The 23023-nt window shown below is 39.9% G+C and overlaps 1 protein-coding gene across 7 annotated transcripts in view; it reads right to left on the bottom strand.

Annotated features, from left to right (window-relative positions):
* LOC128689482 (nucleolar transcription factor 1-A) overlaps window positions 1-23023 on the bottom strand; it is a 193463-nt gene that overhangs the window by 62482 nt on the left and 107958 nt on the right. For 6 of the 7 annotated variants that reach the window (XM_070086388.1, XM_070086394.1, XM_070086393.1 and 3 more), the window contains one exon: window positions 7087-7230. The exons of the other annotated variant lie outside the window; for it this stretch is intronic. In XM_070086388.1, the coding sequence (XP_069942489.1) occupies window positions 7087-7230 (144 nt within the window). The remainder of the gene's footprint in view (window positions 1-7086; window positions 7231-23023) is intronic. 7 annotated transcript variants of the gene reach the window in all.

Below are 23023 nucleotides of genomic sequence, written 5' to 3'. Positions count from 1 at the left end.
CATCACAGCTCAGCCACAGCGATGTCTCCTGTGTTGCAGTATCTGTCCAGACACAGGAAGGCGTGCAGTGATGCTCCTCGATGCTCACTGCCTTAGACTATGATGTTTTAGCACACCCCACCTGTTTTTTTCTTCCCTCCCTGTAGGAAGATTTTTTTTTCCATGTCCATGTATGTATGTATGTATGTATGTATGTATATATATATATATATATATATATATATATATATGTTTTTATTTTGTGTTCTGTGCCCTGTTCCAGCAAGAGAGAGAGACCGAGTTTTTTTACAGTCAGTCATGGTCAGGGACGACCATGGTGGCATGTGGCCGAGCAAATGTAGACAGCCTGTACTGTCTGCATAGACAGCCTCTGCTGTCTGCCAGCTGAGTTCATATCTCGCACCTTGCTCGTGCTGCCACCAATAGGCCTATGCCACTTTAGTATGCCTAGACCTGCCTCTCTCACTCTCTCAGTGGCCTTCACTCAATCAACAAGGTCTACTCCCTCTCTCCCTAGCAGGCATGGCCCTCCCGGGCCATGGGCACAAATACACTGCCTGTGTACCCAGATATTGCAAATAATGTAAGAAGCCTCCGAAGCCTTATCAAATTTCCAACACATATACAACAAATTTCCAAAAAAATTTCCAAGACCGTAGGCATACTATCGAAGATACAGTACAATGTTCCACAGTCAGCCCTCCTGGCTTATTTACCCCTATCTCACCTATGGAATTTGTGCATGGGGCTCAACAACAATAAACCAAACCATCTCAGACCACTAATTACCCAACAAAAGGCTGCAGTCAGAATGATAACAAATTCCCACTACAGGCACCACACTCCACCAGTATTCAAAACTCTAAACCTACTCACAATACAAAACATCCATACTTATTACTGCACCTACTACATATATAGAACACTTAACTCTGATATAAACCCTCCCCTCAAACGTCACCTTACCAACCTCAACAAAACACATGACCATAACACAAGGCACAGATCACTCTTTGATGTTCCTCGTGTCCATCTCACGCTATGCAAAAACTCAATGCACATAAAAGGCCCTAAAATCTGGAATTCATTACCTGTGAATATAAAAGAAACACTGTCTGTTTATAAATTCAAGTCTCTTCTCAAAAATCACTTACTCACCCACAACTAAATAAATACTGAATAATTGTATCTCATAAATTGTATCTCATAAATGTTTCTCATTATTGTGTCTCATAAATGTCTAACCTGTGACCCATTCAAACTTCGTTATTTTTTAATTACATTACCTAAAAGAATACTCCATTCTACTGAATGCACAGCAACACAATAAATGACCATATGACCTGTCTTTGTAATACTCATTTGTGCTAAATTGTTATCTATTTACAATAATGTTTTTACCACTGAATACATCATTGCTTAGTTAATCTTAAGTTAATTTTAAGCTGCCCATAATGCTCTGCATACAAGGGGCTTTGGCATGTTGCACTTTAATAACTGTATTCCTCTGTACTTCTCTGTATCACGTTCAAATAAATAAATAAATAAATTATTCCCCGCTACCAAGAACCACCAATTAACCCATAATACTCCCACCAGGCATAAGGGGAATTACCAGTAGGCCCCTGGCTGCCTTCAAGAGGGAGCTGGACAGATACTTAAAGTCGGTGCCCGTGCAGCCAACAGTAACAGCCTGGTTGATCAGGCCCTGATCCACCGGGAGGCCTGGTTGTAGACTGAGCAGCGGGGGTGTTGATCCCCAGAATACCCTCCAGGTAGATCTCTGCATCATGTGTAATACAGCAGAACCTCAAATTTCAAACTTAATCCATTCCAGGAGCTAGTTCTAAATTCAAAAAGTTTGAAAGGCGAAGCCATATTTCCCATAAGAAATAATGGAAATACAATTAATCCATTCCAGAAACCCAAAAATATTCACCAAAAAAATACATTTTACAGATAGTATTACATTATAGTTTTACATACACACAACAAATATAGTGTACAATTATTAATAAATTTAAATAAGCATACAAAATAACATTTTTACTTACCTTTATTGAAGATTGGTGATGGTATCTGGAAGATAGGGAGGAGGAGAGAGGGAGTTGGGATTAGTGTTTGGAAGGGGAATCCCCCTCCATAAGACTTTAGGTATCAAAGCCCTCTCTGGGGTTACTTCCCTTCTCTTGTCTTTTAATGCCACTAGGACCAGCTTGAGAGTCACTGGACCCCTGTCTCACAAAATAACTGTCCACAGTCCTCTGTTTCTGGCACCTCTTTAAGATATACCTGAAATGGGACATGGTTCTGTCACTGAACTTGTTGCAAAGATAGCTTGTTTCAGCTTGCTCAGGGTGGTACTTCTCCACAAACATTTGGACATCATTCCACTTGGCACAAACCTCCTTAATCTTTGAAGAAGGCACCTCATCCACTCCCTCTTCCTCTTCCTCTGAAGCAAGTTCCTGAGCTGTGGTCTGATACTGTTCCAGATGAAGCTCTTCCAGCTCTTCAGTGGTTAGCTCTTCCTTGTGGTCCTCCACCAACTCTTCCACATCCTCGCCACTCACTTCACATCTATGGTGTTTCTCACTGTCTTTACCACAGGGGTACCACTAGCAAGTTTCTTTGGGCCCATGGTAGCTTATTTCACAGTCCCACAAACACTAAACACAATGAATTAATTGTAAAATGTTTGAGTGAGACCGCAGGTTAGTGTTCACTCAAGCATCAACAAAGCCAGACTGGCTCACGGTGCCTGAGCGGGGACACAGACAGAGCGGGCTGGCAGACAGGGCCGGTACCCAGTGGTTTGAAAAAAGGGGAGAGTTCAATAATGAGGACAAAGTTGGTTTGAAAAAAGTGGTCGATTTTCGAAGAGTTCGTTAAGTGATACGTTTGAAATTTGAGGTTCCACTGTACAGTGGACCCTCGTTTTCGTAAGGTTCGACAGTCATAATTTTCAGAAATTGTAATGTTTTTTTCGTCAAAACGTTGACTTGTGAATCGTCGTTTGACTTGCAAATAGTTGTTCATCTCGGACGCGTATTCACAGCCCCAAGCCACCTCACACTCCATTCCCAGCCAGTGTGGCATTGTTTACCAGCGAGTGACCGTCCCCTCATATGTTCATACGAAATATTTCATATTTCATTCATTTTAGTGCTTGCAACTGCTAAATAAGCTATCATGGTTCCAAAGAAAGCTCCTAGTGCCATGCCTTTGGTAAAGAAGGTGAGAAATATGATTGAATTCAAGAAAAACATCATTGAACAACATGAAAGTGGCGTATGTGTGGCAGAACTGGCCAGGATGTATAAGAAACCCCATACAACCATAGCTTCCATCGTGGCCAAGAAAAAGGAAATCAAGAAAGCTGTTGTTGCAAAGGGGGTAAATATGCTGACAAAAATGAGATCACCAGTACTCGAAGATGTTGAGAAGTTATTGTTGGTGTGGATCAATGAGAAACAATTAGCTTATTTGTGAAAAGGCTAGGCAGTTGCATGACAATCTCGTAAAGAAATTGCCTGCAACGAGTATTGATATTTGTGAATTTAAGGCCAGCAAAGGCTAGTTTGAGAGATTTAAGAACCGTAGTGGCATACACAGTGTGATAAGGCATGGCGAGGTTGCCAGTTCTGACAAAAATGCAGCTACAAAATTCGTAAGTGAATTCATGGGGTACATACAGATTGAACAATTAAAACTCCAACAAGTGTTCAATTGTAACGAAACAGGCCTCTTTTGCAAGAAAATACCAGAGGATCTACATTACTCAGGAGGAAAAGGCACTGCCAGGACAGAAGCCTATGAAAGACAGGCTGACTCATGTTTTGTAGTAATGCTAGTGGGGACTTCAAAGTGAAGCCGTTACTAGTGCACCACTCTGAAAATCCCAGAGCATTCAAGAAAAACAATGTCATGGAGAGTAAATTGTGTGTTTTGGAGAGCTAATAATAAGGCATGGGTCACGAGGGAAATTTTCCTCAAGTGGTTCATTGATGTGTTTGGCCCCAGAGTAAAGAATTACCTCCTGGAAAATAAATTGGATCTCAAGTGCCTCCTGCTAATGGACAATGCACCTGCTCATCCTCCAAACTTGGATGACCTAATTCTGGAGGAGTTTGACTTATCACAGTAAAGTTCTTGCCCCCTAATACCACTCCTCTCCTTCAGCCCATGGACCAGCAGATCATTGCAAACTTTAAAAAACTCTACACCAAAGCAATGTTTCAAAGGTGCTTTAATGTGATCTCAGACACTCCCTTGACCCTAAGAGAGTTTTGGAAAGATCACTTCAGTATCCTCCACTGCATAAGCCTTATAGGTAAGGCTTGGGAGGGAGTGACTACTAGGACTTTGAACTCTGTTTGGAGAAAATTGTGGCCAGATTGTGTCCATAAGAGAGATTTTGAAGGGTTTGGGGCTGACCCTGACAAGCCAATGGCAGTTGTGGAATCTATTGTGGCATTGGGGAGTTCCATGGGGTTGGATGTGAGTTTGGAGGATGTGGAAGAGTTGGTGGAGGACCACAACAAAGAGCTAACCACTGACGAGCTGCAAGAGCTTCAGCTGGAATAGCAACAGACCGCAGCTCAGAATATTGATTTAGAGGAGGAGGAAGAGAGATGGAAGAAGTTGCCTTCTTCAGAAATTAAGGAGATTTTTGAAATATGGAGTAGGATGGAAAGATTTATGGAGAAACATCACCCTGACAAGGCTGTTGCAAGCCATGTCGGCAACATGTACAGTGACAAAGTCTTGGCCCATTTTATGGAAGTTTTAGAGATGCTCTCTGGACAGTTTTTTCAGCGACAGGGCTCCAGTGACTCTCAAGCTGGTCCTAGTGGCATTAAAAAACAAAGAAGAGAAGTAACCCCAGAAAAGGGCTTGGTACCTGAAATCTTTATGGAAGGGGATTACCCTTCCAAACAGTAAATAATCCAATCTCTCTCCTCCTCCAGTCTTCCATACACTAAGAAGAATTGCCAATAAAGGTAAGTGTTATGCTGTTAATGTTTCATTCATCATGTCCCATTGTTTTGTGTATGTACATCTATATTTCATGTAAAAAACATTTTTGTTTTAATACCTCTGGGTGTCTGGAACAGATTAATTGTATTTACATTATTTCTTATGGGGAAAATGGTTTCGCAAATTGTCAATTTCGGAAATAGTCACACTTTTTGGAAAAGATTAATTACGAAAAACGAGGGTCCACTGTACCCGTTGCTTCACGAGTCGCTCTCTCTGAGACAGAGAGACAAGCAGAGAGAAAGACAGATAAGTAGAGACAGAGCTAAACAGAGAGCTAGACAGACAGACATATGGAAAAACAGATGGACAAACAGACAGGCAATGTTTATGTGTAATAGTGAAAACAAATAAAGCCAAGGCAGTGCACGATCATCAAATGTCACTCCACTGCTGCAGTGTCAGCAATGGTGTGACACTCGTCTTACACCATGCTGGCTGACTGGCTGTCTCTATCTATGTCTGTCTGTATCTATCTCTATCTCTGTCTGTCTCTGTCTATCTCTGTCTATGTCTGTCTCTATCTTACAGGTACATGTAAGTACAATTAAACATAGTGTAAATTACCTAGGATAACCCAAAAATCCAGACAAAGTGCTATACTGTGCTTGTAGATATAATGCACAATAAACATGACTGGCAAGTAATACGCATTTTCACCTGTTCAGGAATCAGATGTGACTACTCTGCATCGTGTGTAATACCTGTTGGTCATGAGTCGTTCTCTCTGAGACAGAGAGAGACAAGCAGACATATAAGCAGAGACAGAGATACACAGATAGCTAGACAAACAGACAGACGGACAGACAGATAGACAGACAGAGAGAGATAGACAGACAGACATGTTTATGTGTAACAGTGAAAACAAATAAAGCCAAAGCAGTGCACGATCATCAAATGTCACTCCACTGCTGCACTGTCAACAGTGGAGTGGCATTCGTCTTACACCCACATGTCCAAAACATTGCTGGGACCTATAAATACTATGTCTATATTTCTAGACAATAGTATGACTAAGGTAAGTGAAAATGTTCTCCTGTGACTGTGTTTGTGACTATCTGAGTACCATTTCAGTACCTAATATTAGTGTCAGAACAAATATTGGCTATGAAATCACAAGAACTACTACAAATTGTAATTATCAGAACATAAAAATTATATAAATTAAAAAAATGAGGGAAAAAAAGATATATTGACAACACTTCTGCAAGCAGCAGCGCTTCATGTTGCCGTCAAGTGAGCAACAAGCACCGACATTGTGGCCTTATATCTCCGTAAGTATTGACTATTAATTTTTTTTTATTACTTTATGTAAAAAAAGTCCTCTTTATTTAAAAAAAAAAAAAATCAAAATACTATCTGAAGCACTGGACGAGAGAAAGTAGATCTATGTTTGGACAGTTAAGGGGTTAAAGTGCAGGCATTGTACTTCCCACTTCCAGGACTCAAGTCCAGCTAACTGGTTTCCCTGAATCCCTTCACAAAATATTTCCCTGCTCACACTCCAACAGCTTGAAAAGTCCCAAAAACCATTTATCTCCATTCACTCCTATCTAACACACGTTCATGCATGCCTGATGTATGTCCAAGCCCCTTGCACACAAAACCTCCTTCACCCCCCCTCCCTCCATCCTTTCCTAGGATGACCCCTACCCCTCCTCCCCTCCACTACAGATTTATACACCCTCCAAGTCATCCTATTTTGAGACAAAAAAAAAAAAAAGATAAAGTACCAGCACTCCTACCATCATGTAAAACAGTTACAGGTTTTCATTTCACATTCATTAATATTTATTATTAATATTATTATTATTAAAATAAATATTACCTTATAAATGCTGTAAAGTTCAGCAGTTATAATGTCTTTAACTAATTTCCTGTACTTGCTTAAGTCTTGCTTGAAACAAGAACATGTAAAATACACCTCTGTGTCACAACCAAGATTGTAATTTTTTTATGAATTAAGATTTGATCTGATTTAATTTTTACACATTGTAGAAGTAAGTGGGAAGTAATAAATTGATATAAGAATTAATGACTGCTTACCTCATAAGTGTATAACTCAACAGCTGCAGTCTTTATGTACTTGAGTTTCTTGGTGGGTTTCAAAGAAAGATATTTCTTTCTTGATAACTTCTTGAACTCAAGGTTTTGTTTTCCCTTTTTTTGGCAGCGATCATCATAAAAGAGCTGAGAAAATATAAATAATAAAGTACTATACACCAGTATACAGTGAACCCTCAACTAACGAAGGCATCATCTAACAATAAAATCGACTTACAAAGTGTTTCAGTGTAAAAAAATTTCCCCGACCTACGAAGAAAAATTCGACTTACATCATTCGTCTCAAACGCATCCGTCTGGCCAAAGCGCCTCATCTCAGCTAGTGTGTATTGTTTACAAGCCAGGGCGGATGGTTGCACACATACATTCGATAAATTTTGTATTCCATTGTTTTTTAGTGCTTGTAACTGCTAAATAAGCCACCATGGGACCAAAGAAAGCTTCTAGTGCCAACCCTGTGGTAAAAAGGGTGAGAAATACTATCGAAATACTATCGTACCATGGTCAGCTGCTGCTGCACCACCGTCAGCTGCTGCTGCACCATGGTCAGCTGCTGCTGCTGCTGTACCATGGTCAGCTGCTGCTGCACCACCATCAGCTGTTGCTGCACCACTGTCAGCTGCTGCTGTACCACAGTCAGCTGCTGCTGCTGCTGCTGCTGCTGTACCATGGTCAGCTGCTGCTGCACCTCCTGCAGCTGTTGCTGCACCACCATCAGCTGCTGCTATACCACAGTCAGCTGCTGCTGCTGCTGCCGTACCATGGTCAGCTGCTGCTGCACCACCGTCAGCTGTTGCTGCACCACCGTCAGCTGCTGCTGCACCACAGTGAGCTGTACTACTCGAAGATGTGGAGAGACTGTTGTTGGTGTGGCTTAACGAGAAACAATTAACCCCAGAGGGTTAGCCACCCAGGATAACCCAAGAAAGTCAGTGCGTCATCGAGGACTAACTTATTTCCATTGGGGTCCTTAATCTTGTCCCCCAGGATGCGACCCACACTAGTCGACTAACACCCAGGTGAACAGGAAAAAATGCCTGGAACTAGTGCTCATATTGGTGAATTTAAGGCCACCAGAGGTTGGTTTGAGAGATTTAAGAATCGTAGTGGCATACACAGTGTGATAAGGCATGGTGAAGCTGAAAAATTCCAACCCCAACAAGTGTTTAATTGTGATGAAACAGGCCTGTTCTGGAAGAAAATGCAAAACAGGACCTACATTACTCAGGAGGAAAAGGCACTCCCAGGACACAAGCCTATGAAAGACAGGCTAACTCTCATGTTTTGTTGTAATGCTAGTGGGGATTGCAAAGTGAAGCCTTTACTCATGTATCACTCTGAAAATTCCAGAGTGTTCAAGAAAAACAGTGTCTCATCACTCAGCAATACATCTTCAATAAAGGTAAGTGTCATTTATTCTTCATTTAGTACAGTATTTATTGTGCATGTATCTTTCTTTTTCTGCGTAGGAAAATGTATATTTCATGTGGTAAAATTTTTTTTTTCATACTTTTGGGTGTCTGGAATGGATTAATTGGATTTCCATTATTTCTTATGGGGAAAATTAATTCAACTAACGATAATTTCGTCTAACGATGAGCTCTCTGGAACGGATTAATATCGTTAGCTGAGGGTCCACTGTATAATACATGAACATCTACTGTATTCTAGTTACATTTTCAAACATTTCATGCACAGCTAAACTTTAAGGTTTTCCAGAGCCTCCAGGTATACTCTCCAGCTACCTGGAGGGTGTTTCAGGGGTCAATGTCCCCGAAGCCCGGTCCATAACCAGGCCTCGCAGTGGACCAGGGCCTGATCAGCCAGGCTGTTACTGCTGGCCACACACAAACCGACATACAAACCATAGCCCAGCTGGTCAGGTACTGACTTTAAGTGCCTGTCCAGCTTCCTCTTGAAGACAGCCAGGGGTCTATTGGTAATCTCCCTTACACTTACTGTGTTGTCTTTTAATGTGCTCATGGCACCCCTGCTTTTCATTGGGGGGATATTACACCGCCTGCCAAGTTCTTTCTTTTCGTAGTTAGTTTAAGTTTAGTTTAATATCTTTATTAAGTGCCCCATACCCACCCTGTGGGCAGTAATCAAAAAGATTACAGAGGTACCTCTAAGACTTACCAAGTGTATATTATCACATATCTTTCTCGCCTGTGTTCTAAGGAGTACAGGTCAAGAGACTTAACTGTTCCCAGTAATTTAGGTGCCTTATTGTACTTACATGTGCAGAGTAAGTTCTCTGTATATTCTCCAGGTCTGCAATTCCATTTGCCTTAAAAGGGGCCATTAGTGTACAGCAATATTCCAGCCTAGAAAGAACAAGCAATTTGACAAGAATCATCAACGACTTGGCATCCCTAGTTTTGAAAGTTCTTATTATCCATCCTATCATTTTTGTAGATATGGTAGAGACACTGTTGTGATCTTTGAAAGTGAGATTCTCTGACATTATCATTCCCAGGTCCTTCACATTAGTTTTTCCCCCTGTGTGGTTGGAATTTGTTTTAGGAAATGTTGTGCAAATTAGTTTAAATACACCATGATACTGCATATACATCATTATATTACCACATGGCCATAAATACGTACTAGGTAGTAGGTAGGTAGACAGCAACCACCCAGGAAAGTACTACTGTCCTGCCAAGTGCATGTGAATTGGAAACCTGTAATCGTTTTACATGATGGTAGGATTGCTAGTGTCATCTTTCTGTCTTACAAACATGCAAGATTTCAGGTACATCTTGCTACTTCTACTTACACTTAGGTCACACTACACATGCATGTACAAGCATATATATACACACCCCTCTGGGTTTTCTTCTATTTTCTTTCTAGTTCTTATTCTTGTTTATTTCCTCTTATCTCCATGGGAAAGTGGAACAGAATTCTTCCTCCGTAAGCCATGCGTGTGTTGTAAGAGGTGACTAAAATGCCAGGAGAAAGGGGCTAGTAACCCCTTCTCCTGTATATATTACTAAATGTAAAAGGAGAAACTTTCGTTTTTCCTTTTGGGCCACCCCGCCTCGGTGGGATACGGCCGGTGTGTTGAAAGAATATATATATATATATATATATATTTATATATATATATATAGATTTATATATATATATTTATATATATATATATATATATATATATATATATTTATATTTTATATTATTTTATTATCACACTGGCCGATTCCCACCAAGGCAGGGTGGCCCGAAAAAGAAAAACTTTCACCATCATTCACTCTATCACTGTCTTGCCAGAAGGGTGCTTTACACTACAGTTTTTAAACTGCAACATTAACACCTCTCCTTCAGAGTGCAGGCACTGTATTTCCCATCTCCAGGACTCAAGTCCGGGCTGCCGGTTTCCCTGAATCCCTTCATAAATGTTACTTTGCTCACACTCCAACAGCACGTCAAGTATTAAAAACCATTTGTCTCCATTCACTCCTATCAAACACGCTCACGCATGCCTGCTGGAAGTCCAAGCCCCTCGCACACAAAACCTCCTTTACCCCCTCCCTCCAACCCTTCCTAGGCCGACCCCTACCCCGCCTTCCTTCCACTACAGACTGATACACTCTTGAAGTCATTCTGTTTCGCTCCATTCTCTCTACATGTCCGAACCACCTCAACAACCCTTCCTCAGCCCTCTGGACAACAGTTTTGGTAATCCCGCACCTCCTCCTAACTTCCAAACTACGAATTCTCTGCATTATATTCACACCACACATTGCCCTCAGACATGACATCTCCACTGCCTCCAGCCTTCTCCTCGCTGCAACATTCATCACCCACGCTTCACACCCATATAAGAGCGTTGGTAAAACTATACTCTCATACATTCCCCTCTTTGCCTCCAAGGACAAAGTTCTTTGTCTCCACAGACTCCTAAGTGCACCACTCACTCTTTTTCCCTCATCAATTCTATGATTCACCTCATCTTTCATAGACCCATCCGCTGACACGTCCACTCCCAAATATCTGAATACGTTCACCTCCTCCATACTCTCTCCCTCCAATCTGATATTCAATCTTTCATCACCTAATCTTTTTGTTATCCTCATAACCTTACTCTTTCCTGTATTCACCTTTAATTTTCTTCTTTTGCACACCCTACCAAATTCATCCACCAATCTCTGCAGCTTCTCTTCAGAATCTCCCAAGAGCACAGTGTCATCAGTAAAGAGCAGCTGTGACAACTCCCACTTTGTGTGTGATTCTTTATCTTTTAACTCCACGCCTCTTGCCAAGACCCTCGCATTTACTTCTCTTACAACCCCATCTATAAATATATTAAACAACCACGGTGACATCACACAGCCTTGTCTAAGGCCTACTTTTACGGGGAAAAAATTTCCCTCTTTCCTACATACTCTAACTTGAGCCTCACTATCCTCGTAAAAACTCTTCACTGCTTTCAGTAACCTACCTCCTACACCATACACTTGCAACATCTGCCACATTGCCCCCCTATCCACCCTGTCATATGCCTTTTCCAAATCCATAAATGCCACAAAGACCTCTTTAGCCTTATCTAAATACTGTTCACTTATATGTTTCACTGTAAACACCTGGTCCACACACCCCCTACCTTTCCTAAAGCCTCCTTGTTCATCTGCTATCCTATTCTCCGTCTTACTCTTAATTCTTTCAATTATAACTCTACCATACACTTTACCAGGTACACTCAACAGACTTATCCCCCTATAATTTTTGCACTCTCTTTTATCCCCTTTGCCTTTATACAAAGGAACTATGCATGCTCTCTGCCAATCCCTAGGTACCTTACCCTCTTCCATACATTTATTAAATAATTGCACCAACCACTCCAAAACTATATCCCCACCTGCTTTTAACATTTCTATCTTTATCCCATCAATCCCGGCTGCCTTACCCCCTTTCATTTTACCTACTGCCTCACGAACTTCCCCCACACTCACAACTGGCTCTTCCTCACTCCTACAAGATGTTATTCCTCCTTGCCCTATACACGAAATCACAGCTTCCCTATCTTCATCAACATTTAACAATTCCTCAAAATATTCCCTCCATCTTCCCAAGCCCTCTAACTCTCCATTTAATAACTCTCCTCTCCTATTTTTAACTGACAAATCCATTTGTTCTCTAGGCTTTCTTAACTTGTTAATCTCACTCCAAAACTTTTTCTTATTTTCAACAAAATTTGTTGATAACATCTCACCCACTCTCTCATTTGCTCTCTTTTTACATTGCTTCACCACTCTCTTAACCTCTCTCTTTTTCTCCATATACTCTTCCCTCCTTGCATCACTTCTACTTTGTAAAAACTTCTCATATGCTAACTTTTTCTCCCTTACTACTCTCTTTACATCATCATTCCACCAATCGCTCCTCTTCCCTCCTGCACCCACCTTCCTGTAACCACAAACTTCTGCTGAACACTCTAACACTACATTTTTAAACCTACCCCATACCTCTTCGACCCCATTGCCTATGCTCTCATTAGCCCATCTATCCTCCAATAGCTGTTTATATCTTACCCTAACTGCCTCCTCTTTTAGTTGGAGAGAGGGGGTAAAGGAGGTTTTGTGGGTAAGGGGCTTGGACTTCCAGCAAGCGTGCGTGAGCGTGTTAGATAGGAGTGAATGGAGACGAATGGTACTTGGGACCTGACGATCTGTTGGAGTGTGAGCAGGGTAATATTTAGTGAAGGGATTCAGGGAAACCGGTTATTTTCATATAGTCGGACTTGAGTCCTGGAAATGGGAAGTACAATGCCTGCACTTTAAAGGAGGGGTTTGGGATATTGGCAGTTTGGAGGGATATGTTGTGTATCTTTATATGTTTATGCTTCTAGACTGTTGTATTCTGAGCACCTCTGCAAAAACAGTGATAATGTGCGAGTGTGGTGAAAGTGTTGAATGATGATGAAAGTATTTTCTTTTTGGGGATTTTCTTTCTTTTTTGGGTCACCCTGCCTCGGTGGGAGACGGCCGACTTGTTGAAAAACAAAAAAAAAAAAAAAAATATTATATATATATATATATATATATATATACACACACACCTACCATCCGACTTATCACCTGCTCGACTTACAACCACTCGACTTACAACCGTGTTTTTCATGCCAAATTTCTGGGAAATAAACAACTATTTGTGTTGTATACAGTGTTTATCCTAAACCTTACAGTATAAAATACAGTACTAACAACATAAAAAGTAAAGTAAAACATGAAATATCAAAATAAAACAATAAAATAAAGTCATTACAAAAATGTTTTGTTGATATTCAGTAGTAAAGTTCGACTTACGACCATTTCGACTTACGACCGGTTTCTCGGAACCGAACTCGGTCGTAAGCCGGATGGTAGGTGTACAGTGGACCCTCGCCTAACAATGGCATCGCATAACGTTAAATCCGCCTAGCGATACATTTTAATGCAAAAATTTTGCCTCACCTAGCGCTAAAAAACTCGCTCAACGCAATTCGTCCGAGACGCATCCATGTGCGGCCTGAGCCAGCCTCACTTGTTCCATGGGTGGCAGTGTTTACAAGCCAGCCTCCGCGGTCACATCCAAGCATACAATTGGAACATTTCATATTATCACAGCATTTTTAGTGATTTCACCTGCAAAATAAGTGACCATGGGCCCCAAGAAAACTTCTAGTGCCAACCCTGTGGTAAAAAGGGTGAGAAATACTATCGTACCACAGTCAGCTGCTGCTGCACCACTGTCAGCTGTTGCTGGATCAGTCAGCTGTTGCTGCACCACAGCTGCTGCTGCACCACCATCAGCTGTTGCTGGACCAGTCAGCTGTTGCTGCACCATAGCTGCTGCTGCACCACAGTCAGCTGCTGCTGCACCTCAGTCAGCTGTTGCTGCACTACAGTCAGCTGCTGCTGCACCACAGCTGCTACTGCACCATGGTCAGCTGTTGCTGCACCACAGCTGCTGCTGCACCATCGTCAGCTGTTGCTGCACCACAGTCAGCTGTTGCTGTTGCTGCACCACCATCAGCTGTATTACTCGAAGATGTGGAGAGTGTGTTGCTGGTATGGCTTAACATGAAACAATTACCGAGAAACAATTAACCCCAGAGGGTTAGCCACCCAGGATGACCCAAGAAAGTCAGTGCATCATCGAGGACTGTCTAACTTATTTCCATTGGGGTCCTTAATCTTGTCCCCCAGGATGTGACCCACAACAGTTGACTAACACCCAGGTGAACAGGAAAAAATGCCTGGAACTAGTGCTCATATTGGTGAGGTTAGTGGGGAGGATGTGGAAGAGTTGGTGGAGGAGGACAATGAAGAACTAACCACTGATGAGCTGTTAGATCATCTTCAACAGCAAGAGGCCAGACCTGAAGAAACTGCTTCGGAGGAGGGGAGAGAGAAATTGAAGAAGTTGCCTACTTCAAAGATTAAGGAAATGTGTGCAATGTGGCTTAAAGTGCAAACCTTTTTTGATGAAAATCACCCTGACACAGCTATTGCAAGCCGTGCTGGTGACTATTACACTGACAATGTTGTGAAACACTTTAGGAAATTCATAAAGGAACCAGAGGTACAGGCCTCTATGGACAGATATGTTGCGCAACAGAGGTCCAGTGACTCTCAAGCTGGTCCTAGTGGCATTAAAAGAAGAAAAGAAGTAACCCCGGAAAAGGACTTGCTGCCTCAAGTCCTAATGGAAGGGGATTCCCCTTCTAAACACTAAGACCATCCACACTCTCCCCTCCTCCCATCCCATCAATCATCACCAGATCTTCAATAAAGGTAAGTGTCATGTATTGTACATCTCTTCTTCAGTTTGTGTATTAAAATTAACATTTCATGTGGTAAAATTTTTTTTGTTTCATGCTATGGGGTGTCTTGCACGGATTAATTTGATTTCCATTATTTCTTATGGGGAAAATTAATTCGCCTAACGATAATTTCGCCTAACGTTGAGCTCTCAGGAACGGATTAATGTCGTTAGGCAAGGGTCCACTGTATATATATATATATATATATATATATATATATATATATATATATATATATATATATATATATATATATATATATATATATATATATATATATATATATATATATATATATATATATATATATATACCTACCATCCGACTTACGACCTGCTCGACTTACGACCACTCGGCTTACGACCGTGTTTTTTATGGCAAATTTCTGGGAAAGAAACAACTATTTGTGTTGTACAAAGTGTTTATCCTAAACCTTACAGTATAAAATACAGTACTAACAGCATAAAAAGTAAAGTAAAACGTGAAATACCAAAATAAAACAATAAAATAAAGTCATTACAAAAATGTTTTGTTGATATTCAGTAGTAAAGTTCGACTTACGACAGGTTTCTCGGAACCGAACTCGGTCGTAAGTCGGATGGTAGGTGTGTGTGTATATATATATATATATATATATATATATATATATATATATATATATATGTATGTCGTGCCGAATATGTAAAACTGGTCAATTAGCAAGAACTCATTTAAAATTAAGTCCTTTCTAAAATTTTCTCTTGTACATTTAAAGATATATTATTTTCATTAATGATAATATAAAAATTTTTAATTTTCCACCAAAAGAATCTGAGAAAACTTACCTAACCTTATTATAACAAGAACAATTTATTTTCGCCTAACCTAACTAAATATGTTTTAGATTTATTTACAATAATTTAATACTAAACAAACACAGTGAAATATATTTTTTTCGTTAGGTTCAGAATGATTTTGGCGAAATTATTGCATACGCAAATTTTCACTTGTTCTATATGTCAAGATGAGCGTTGCTATTTAAACCAAGATCGCAAGTTCTGCCTATTCGGCACGACATATATATATATATATATATATATATATATATATATATATATATATATATATATATATATATATATATATATATATATATATATATATATATATATATATATATATATATACTACCAGTCAATTTTACTTTTGTACATTAAACATTATTTTATACTTCCCATAACATTTTGTTGCCAAATTTTCAAGTTTTTATATTCAACCCCAACCTTTGTATTATCCTTTGTACCTGTGTACCTGGGTACCTGTCTACCATCTTACTATCATATTATAACCAAGACATTACCATTGTGATTTTTTACTATTATTCTTTTGTACTTTAATTGTGAATTTTATTTTGTCAATTTAAATCTATAGTTATAATCTTGATCTTGTCAACAACCTATACCAGACTCTAGTGCTATTGCAAGTACCATTTCAAATTGTATTTTTATATTATAAGTTTATATTATAATTCCTACCATCTGTCCATTTAACTTTGCTTACCATTACTTAATTTTAGTCCCTTATATATTTTCTCCTTTATTTTAGCTTTATATAACTATCCTAGTTTATATATCCACTACTGTTAAAATAATCAAGGTGCTATTCTCAGGTGCTAAAGTAGAATAAGCTCATAATATTGCCATTATATTCCAAAGCTCATTTATTTGATTACCACTTTGTTGTTCACCACAACCTATATTAGTCCCTTTTTATTAAAATTTTAAACTATAATTCTAACTTTAAAAAATTACCTTTATAGTACTACCTACTATCATATTCCCAAGCACTATTATATGATCATCACTTTATTTGTATTAGTCCCTTAGCTCATTATTTTACATTTGTTAAATAATTCAGGTGCTCTTTTTTAGCTTAAGACTATTTACTTTGTTTTATACTTAATTCTAACTATAGATTCACTACAAATCTTATGATTACAAGCATTGATCCTGATACCAACCTCTTATTTAATGACTTAAATGAATCAAACAGTTACTGTAATTACTACACTGCAGAACAATCAAAGGCACTTCTCAGTGCCAACAACAACATAACTATCTTTAACTACAATATCAGATCTTTAAGCAAGCATTACGATGACCTCATAGCATTACTAAATTCCTTACATGCCAATATGTCCATCATTACACTAACTGAAACCTGGCTAAAGCCTGATAGTACAGATGTCTATGCCATTCCTGGTTACACAGCCATACACAACTGTAGGCCAGACCAACAAGGGGGTGGCACAGCCATATACTACTCAGACCAACTAGAATGTATCACTAATACTTGCACAAGGGATGAACATGGGGAATATATAATAGCTAAATTCAAATCCAAATACCTACAAAAACCTCTCACATTGATAAACATCTACAGAGTTCCACAGTCAAACATTAGCCAATTTAGTCAAAATCTAGGAAGTATGATAACTGATGCACGCATGAACAAAGATCACTTACTACTCTCAGGTGACTTCAATATAAATCTCCTGCAAGACCAGGACCCACACGTTACTGAATTCACAAACACAATGAGTAACTGTATGTTACTACCAACAGTAACAAAACCTACAAGAGTTACAGAGACTAGTGTTACCCTACTTGACCACATCTGGACCAACACCATATCCCCTTTAAAATCAGGCATAATTACAGATAATACCACAGACCACTACCCTACTTTCCTCATAACAACTCTTGGTAAACTACCCCAAGACACTACTAAAGTTACCTTCAGACTTCACAATGAGGCAGCCATTAATAACTTCACAACAGCATTAGCAAACATTGATTGGCACACTGAGCTAGAAATCTATACAGATATTGACGAATGTATTAATAATTTTCTAAAAAAGACCCAATACCTCTATAACAAGCACTGCCCTAAAAAAACTAAACAGATGACAGCAAAGAGACTGAACAGTCCCTGGCTAACACCCAGCATTCTCAAATCCATAAATACAAAACACCAATATGAAAAACAGTACAGAATGGGTCACATAACCAGAGACCAAACAAAACGTTACTCGTCAATCCTAACCAGCCTGATAAGAAGGGCAAAAAAATTGTATTATGAGAACAGATTATCCAACTTACGAGGTGATATAAAAAAGACCTGGAAAACCCTATCAGAAATTCTGGGAACAAAAAAGATATCACGAAATAGCGAAATAAAATTAGCAAAATCAGATGAACCCCAACTCCCACCAACAGAAACAGCAAACAGACTCAATGATTTCTTCTCCACTATAGGACAAAACCTTGCCAATAAAATCCCAAGCTCAGATACCCCACCAAATGACTACCTCACCGGCAACTACCCGAACACACTGTTCCTAGCTCCGACTAACCCATACGAAGTCTCCCTTATTATCAATGCACTAAAAAACAAGGCAGGAGATTTAAGTACCTTACCACCCTTTATATACAAAAAAGTGTCACAAGTGCTATCTCCAATCATTGCAACACTCTTTAACAAATCCATTGAATCCTCCACCTTCCCTACAGTACTCAAAATAGCAAGGGTCACCCCGATCCACAAAGGAGGAGACCAAACAGAGTTGAATAACTATAGGCCAATATCCAACTTACACCCTCTCTCAAAAATCTTCGAAAAATTAATTCATAAACGAATCTACTCCTACCTTATCTCCCAAAACATACTCAACCCCTGCCAATTTGGATTCAGGCCTAATAAAAATACTAATGATGCTATTATACACATGCTAGAACATATATACACTGCAATAGAGAAAAAAGAACTCCCACTGGGGATCTTCATTGACTTACGTAAAGCTTTTGATACAGTTGACCATGACTTGCTCCACGTAAAATTGTCACACTATGGTATAAGAGGGCACTCCCTCAACTACCTCAAGTCATACCTCAGCAACAGAAGCCAATATGTGTACGCAAATGGGGCAAACTCTTCTGCGCAACCAATTACAGTTGGTGTCCCACAGGGAAGTGTCCTTGGCCCTCTTCTCTTTCTCCTATACATAAATGACCTTCCAAATGCTTCGCAATTACTCAAACCCACACTATTTGCAGATGACACTACATACGTCTTCTCTCACCCGAGCCCAGTCACACTAGCCAATACTGTAAATACCGAATTACAGAAAATATCTACCTGGATGAGGACTAACAAACTTACACTAAACATTGACAAAACCTACTTCATTCAGTTTGGTAACAGAGCTACAGATGTCCCTCTTAACATAATGATAAACGGATCACCTATCACAAAGCTAACAGAGGGAAAATTCTTAGGAATCCACCTTGATAATAGACTCAAATTTCATACACATATACAACAAATTTCTAAGAAAATTTCCAAGACTGTAGGCATACTATCGAAGATACGGTACTATGTTCCACAGTCAGCCCTCCTGGCCCTATATCACTCTCTTATTTACCCCTATCTCACCTATGGAATTTGTGCATGGGGCTCAACAACAATTAACCATCTCAGACCACTAATTACCCAACAAAAGGCTGCAGTTAGAATGATAACAAATTCTCACTACAGGCAGCACACTCCACCAATATTCAATACACTAAACCTACTCACCATACAAAACATCCATACTTATTACTGCACCTATTACATACATAGAACACTTAACTCTGATATTAACCCTCCCCTCAAACATCTCCTTGCCAACCTCAACAGAACACATGACCATAACACAAGGCACAGATCACTCTTTGATGTTCCTCGTGTTCATCTCACACTATGCAAAAACTCAATGCACATAAAAGGCCCTAAAATCTGGAATTCATTACCTGTAAATATAAAAGAAACACTACCTGTTTATAAATTCAAGTCTCTACTCAAAGATCACTTACTCACCCAAAACCAAATAAATACTGAATAACTGAACCTTATAAATTGTATATCTTAAATGTTTCTCACAATTATATCACATAAATGTTAAACCTAAAACCGAATCTAACTTTATTATTTTTAAATACACTACCTTACAGAATCCTTCATATGACCTGTCTTTGTAATACTCACTTGTGCTTTATAGTAATCTGTTTGCATTAATGTTTTATCACTGACTTCATCATTGCTTAGTTAATCTTAAGTTAATTTTAAGCCAGCCCGTAATGCTATGCATAGTATAAGTGGCTTTGGCATACTGCTCTTATCTGTATTTTTTTTTGTACCTCTGTATGTGTGCACAAATTTATAATAAATAAATAAATAAATATATATATATATATATATATATATATATATACAGGTCTCCCTCAACATTCACGAGGGTTAGGGGATCAAGAGCCTCGCGAATGTTGAAAAATCGCGAATGTTTGGTGCCCCATTATATAGTAGGGAAATATAATACATTACTGCTTCCTTAACTTGTCGAACCATGAACAATCATAAAATACATGAAAACGTCGTAAATTGTACTAAATACATACGTTATGGCTTAGTAACATGTATGTTATTAAATAACACTGCCTCCACCACTGCAAGTCCCTACTACCCTCCCTCTGACCCCCCACAACTGGCAGCCAGCCCTCCCATCACTGTGTGGTGAGTGTTTTGTTTGTTCATTATTTGCTATTAAACTACAGTATGAATAATGTCAACCCATTTATGACTGCATATTGGAATGGCTATTCGGACAGGTACTGGAAGGTGACATCATGTGTTTACTCTTGAACACAGCAAAGAATCAAACATTTGTGCTACTGCTACTGCTAATAATAATAATAATAATAATAATAATAATAATAATAATAATAATAATAATAATATAATAATAATAATAAATACGATAGAATTGAAGAAGGAAATTGTACAAAAATACGAGGGTTGAAGCAGTGGTGGAGGAAGTGGTTGACACATTGTCAGTGTGGCTTTGTTTATGCTGGAGTATTAGTCTCCGTGCTCTTCCAAACATTTCACAATAATTCATTGTATTTGGTGCTTGTAGATTGAGTGTGACTGGAGTGGTTGAGGCAGTGGTAGAGGCACTTATAGAGGCAGTGGTAGAGGCACTTATAGAGGCAGTGGTAGAGGCACTTATAGAGGCACTTATAGAGGCAGTGGTAGAGGCACTTATAGAGGCAGTGGTAGAGGCACTTATAGAGGCAGTGGTAGAGGCACTTATAGAGGCAGTGGTAGAGGCACTTATAGAGGCAGTGGTAGAGGCACTTATAGAGGCAGTGGTAGAGGCACTTATAGAGGCAGTGGTAGAGGCACTTATAGAGGCAGTAGTAGAGGCAGTGATAGAGGCAGTGATAGAGGCAGTGGTAGAGGCAGTGATAGAGGCAGTGATAGAGGCAGTGATAGAGGCAGTGATAGAGGCAGTGACAGAGATAAGATTTCGTTCGGATTTTTAACCCCGGAGGGTTAGCCACCCAGGATAACCCAAGAAAGTCAGTGCGTCATCGAGGACTGTCTAACTTATTTCCATTGGGGTCCTCAATCTTGTCCCCCAGGATGCGACCCACACCAGTCGACTAACACTCAGGTACCTATTTGCTGCTAGGTGAACAGGACAACAGGTGTAAGGAAATGTGTCGAAATGTTTCCACCGGCCCGGAAACGAACCCGGGCCCTCCGTGTGTGAAGCGGGAGCTTTAGCCACCAGGCCACCGGTGGGTGAGGCAGTGGTATTTACTAACATATATGTTATAAATAATAATAGTACATGTTAATATTAATAACATTTATAATAATAATAATAATAAATGTTATTCATAATGTACTATTATTATTTATAACATATGTTAGTAAATATCACTGCCTCGATCACTGCCTCTACCACTGCCTCTACCACTGCCTCTACCACTGCCTCTACCACTGCCTCTACCACTGCCTCTCCCGCTGCCTCACCCGCTGCCTCACCCGCTGCCTCACCCACTGCCTCTACCACTGCCTCTATCACTGCCTCTACCACTGCCTCTACCACTGCCTCTACCACTGCCTCAACCACTGCCTCACCCACTGCCTCTACCACTGCCTCTATCACTGCCTCACCCACTGCCTCTACCACTGCCTCAACTGCTGCCTCAACTGCTGCCTCACCCACTGCCTCTATAACTGCCTCTATAAGTGCCTCTACCACTGCCTCTATAAGTGCCTCTACCACTGCCTCTATAAGTGCCTCTACCACTGCCTCTATAAGTGCCTCTACCACTGCCTCTATAAGTGCCTCTACCACTGCCTCTATAAGTGCCTCTACCACTGCCTCTATAAGTGCCTCTACCACTGCCTCTATAAGTGCCTCTACCACTGCCTCTATAAGTGCCTCTACCACTGCCTCAACCACTCCAGTCACACTCAATCTACAAGCACCAAATACAATGAATTATTGTGAAATGTTTGGAAGAGCACGGAGACTAATACTCACTCCAGCATAAACAAAGCCACACTGACGATGTGTCAACCACTTCCTCCACCACTTCTTCAACCGTCGTAATTTTGTACAATTTCCTTCTTCAATTCTATCGTATTTATTATTATTATTATTATTATTATTATATTATTATTATTATTATTATTATTATTATTATTATTATTATTACTATTAGCAGTAGCAGTAGCACAAATGTTTGATTCTTTGCTGTGTTCAATACCTGTCTGAATAGCCATTCTAATATGCAGTCATGGATGGGTTTTCATTATTTATACTGTAGTTTAATAGCAAATAACAAACAAAATACTCACCACACAGTGGTGGGAGGGCTGGCTGCCAGTTGCAGGGGTCGGAGGGAGGGTAGTAAGGACTCGTGGCGGTAAACTTAAATATCATTTGGCGGCAGGGAATTTGGCGGTTGGGAATTCGCGAATGTGTGAAGCCCGCGAAAGTTGAAAACACGAATGTTGAGGGAGACCTGTATATATATATATGTATATATATATACAGTGGCCCCCCGCTTTTCGTAGTTCCCGGCAATCGTAAAATTCGCCAATCATAGGGGTATTTTCGTATAAATATGGACTCGCTTTTCATAGGTTGACTCGCGAGTCGTAGTTTGTCTGGGACGCGTACCCACGGCGTGAGCCAGGGTGGGAGCCAGTCTGGCATTGTTTACCAGTGAGCGAAGG

This window comes from Cherax quadricarinatus, chromosome 18 (genome assembly GCF_038502225.1).
Source record: "Cherax quadricarinatus isolate ZL_2023a chromosome 18, ASM3850222v1, whole genome shotgun sequence".
Taxonomy (NCBI): Eukaryota; Metazoa; Arthropoda; class Malacostraca; order Decapoda; family Parastacidae; genus Cherax; species Cherax quadricarinatus.
Note: the sequence above shows the minus strand (reverse complement) of the source record. Positions and strands in the feature narration are given on the sequence as shown.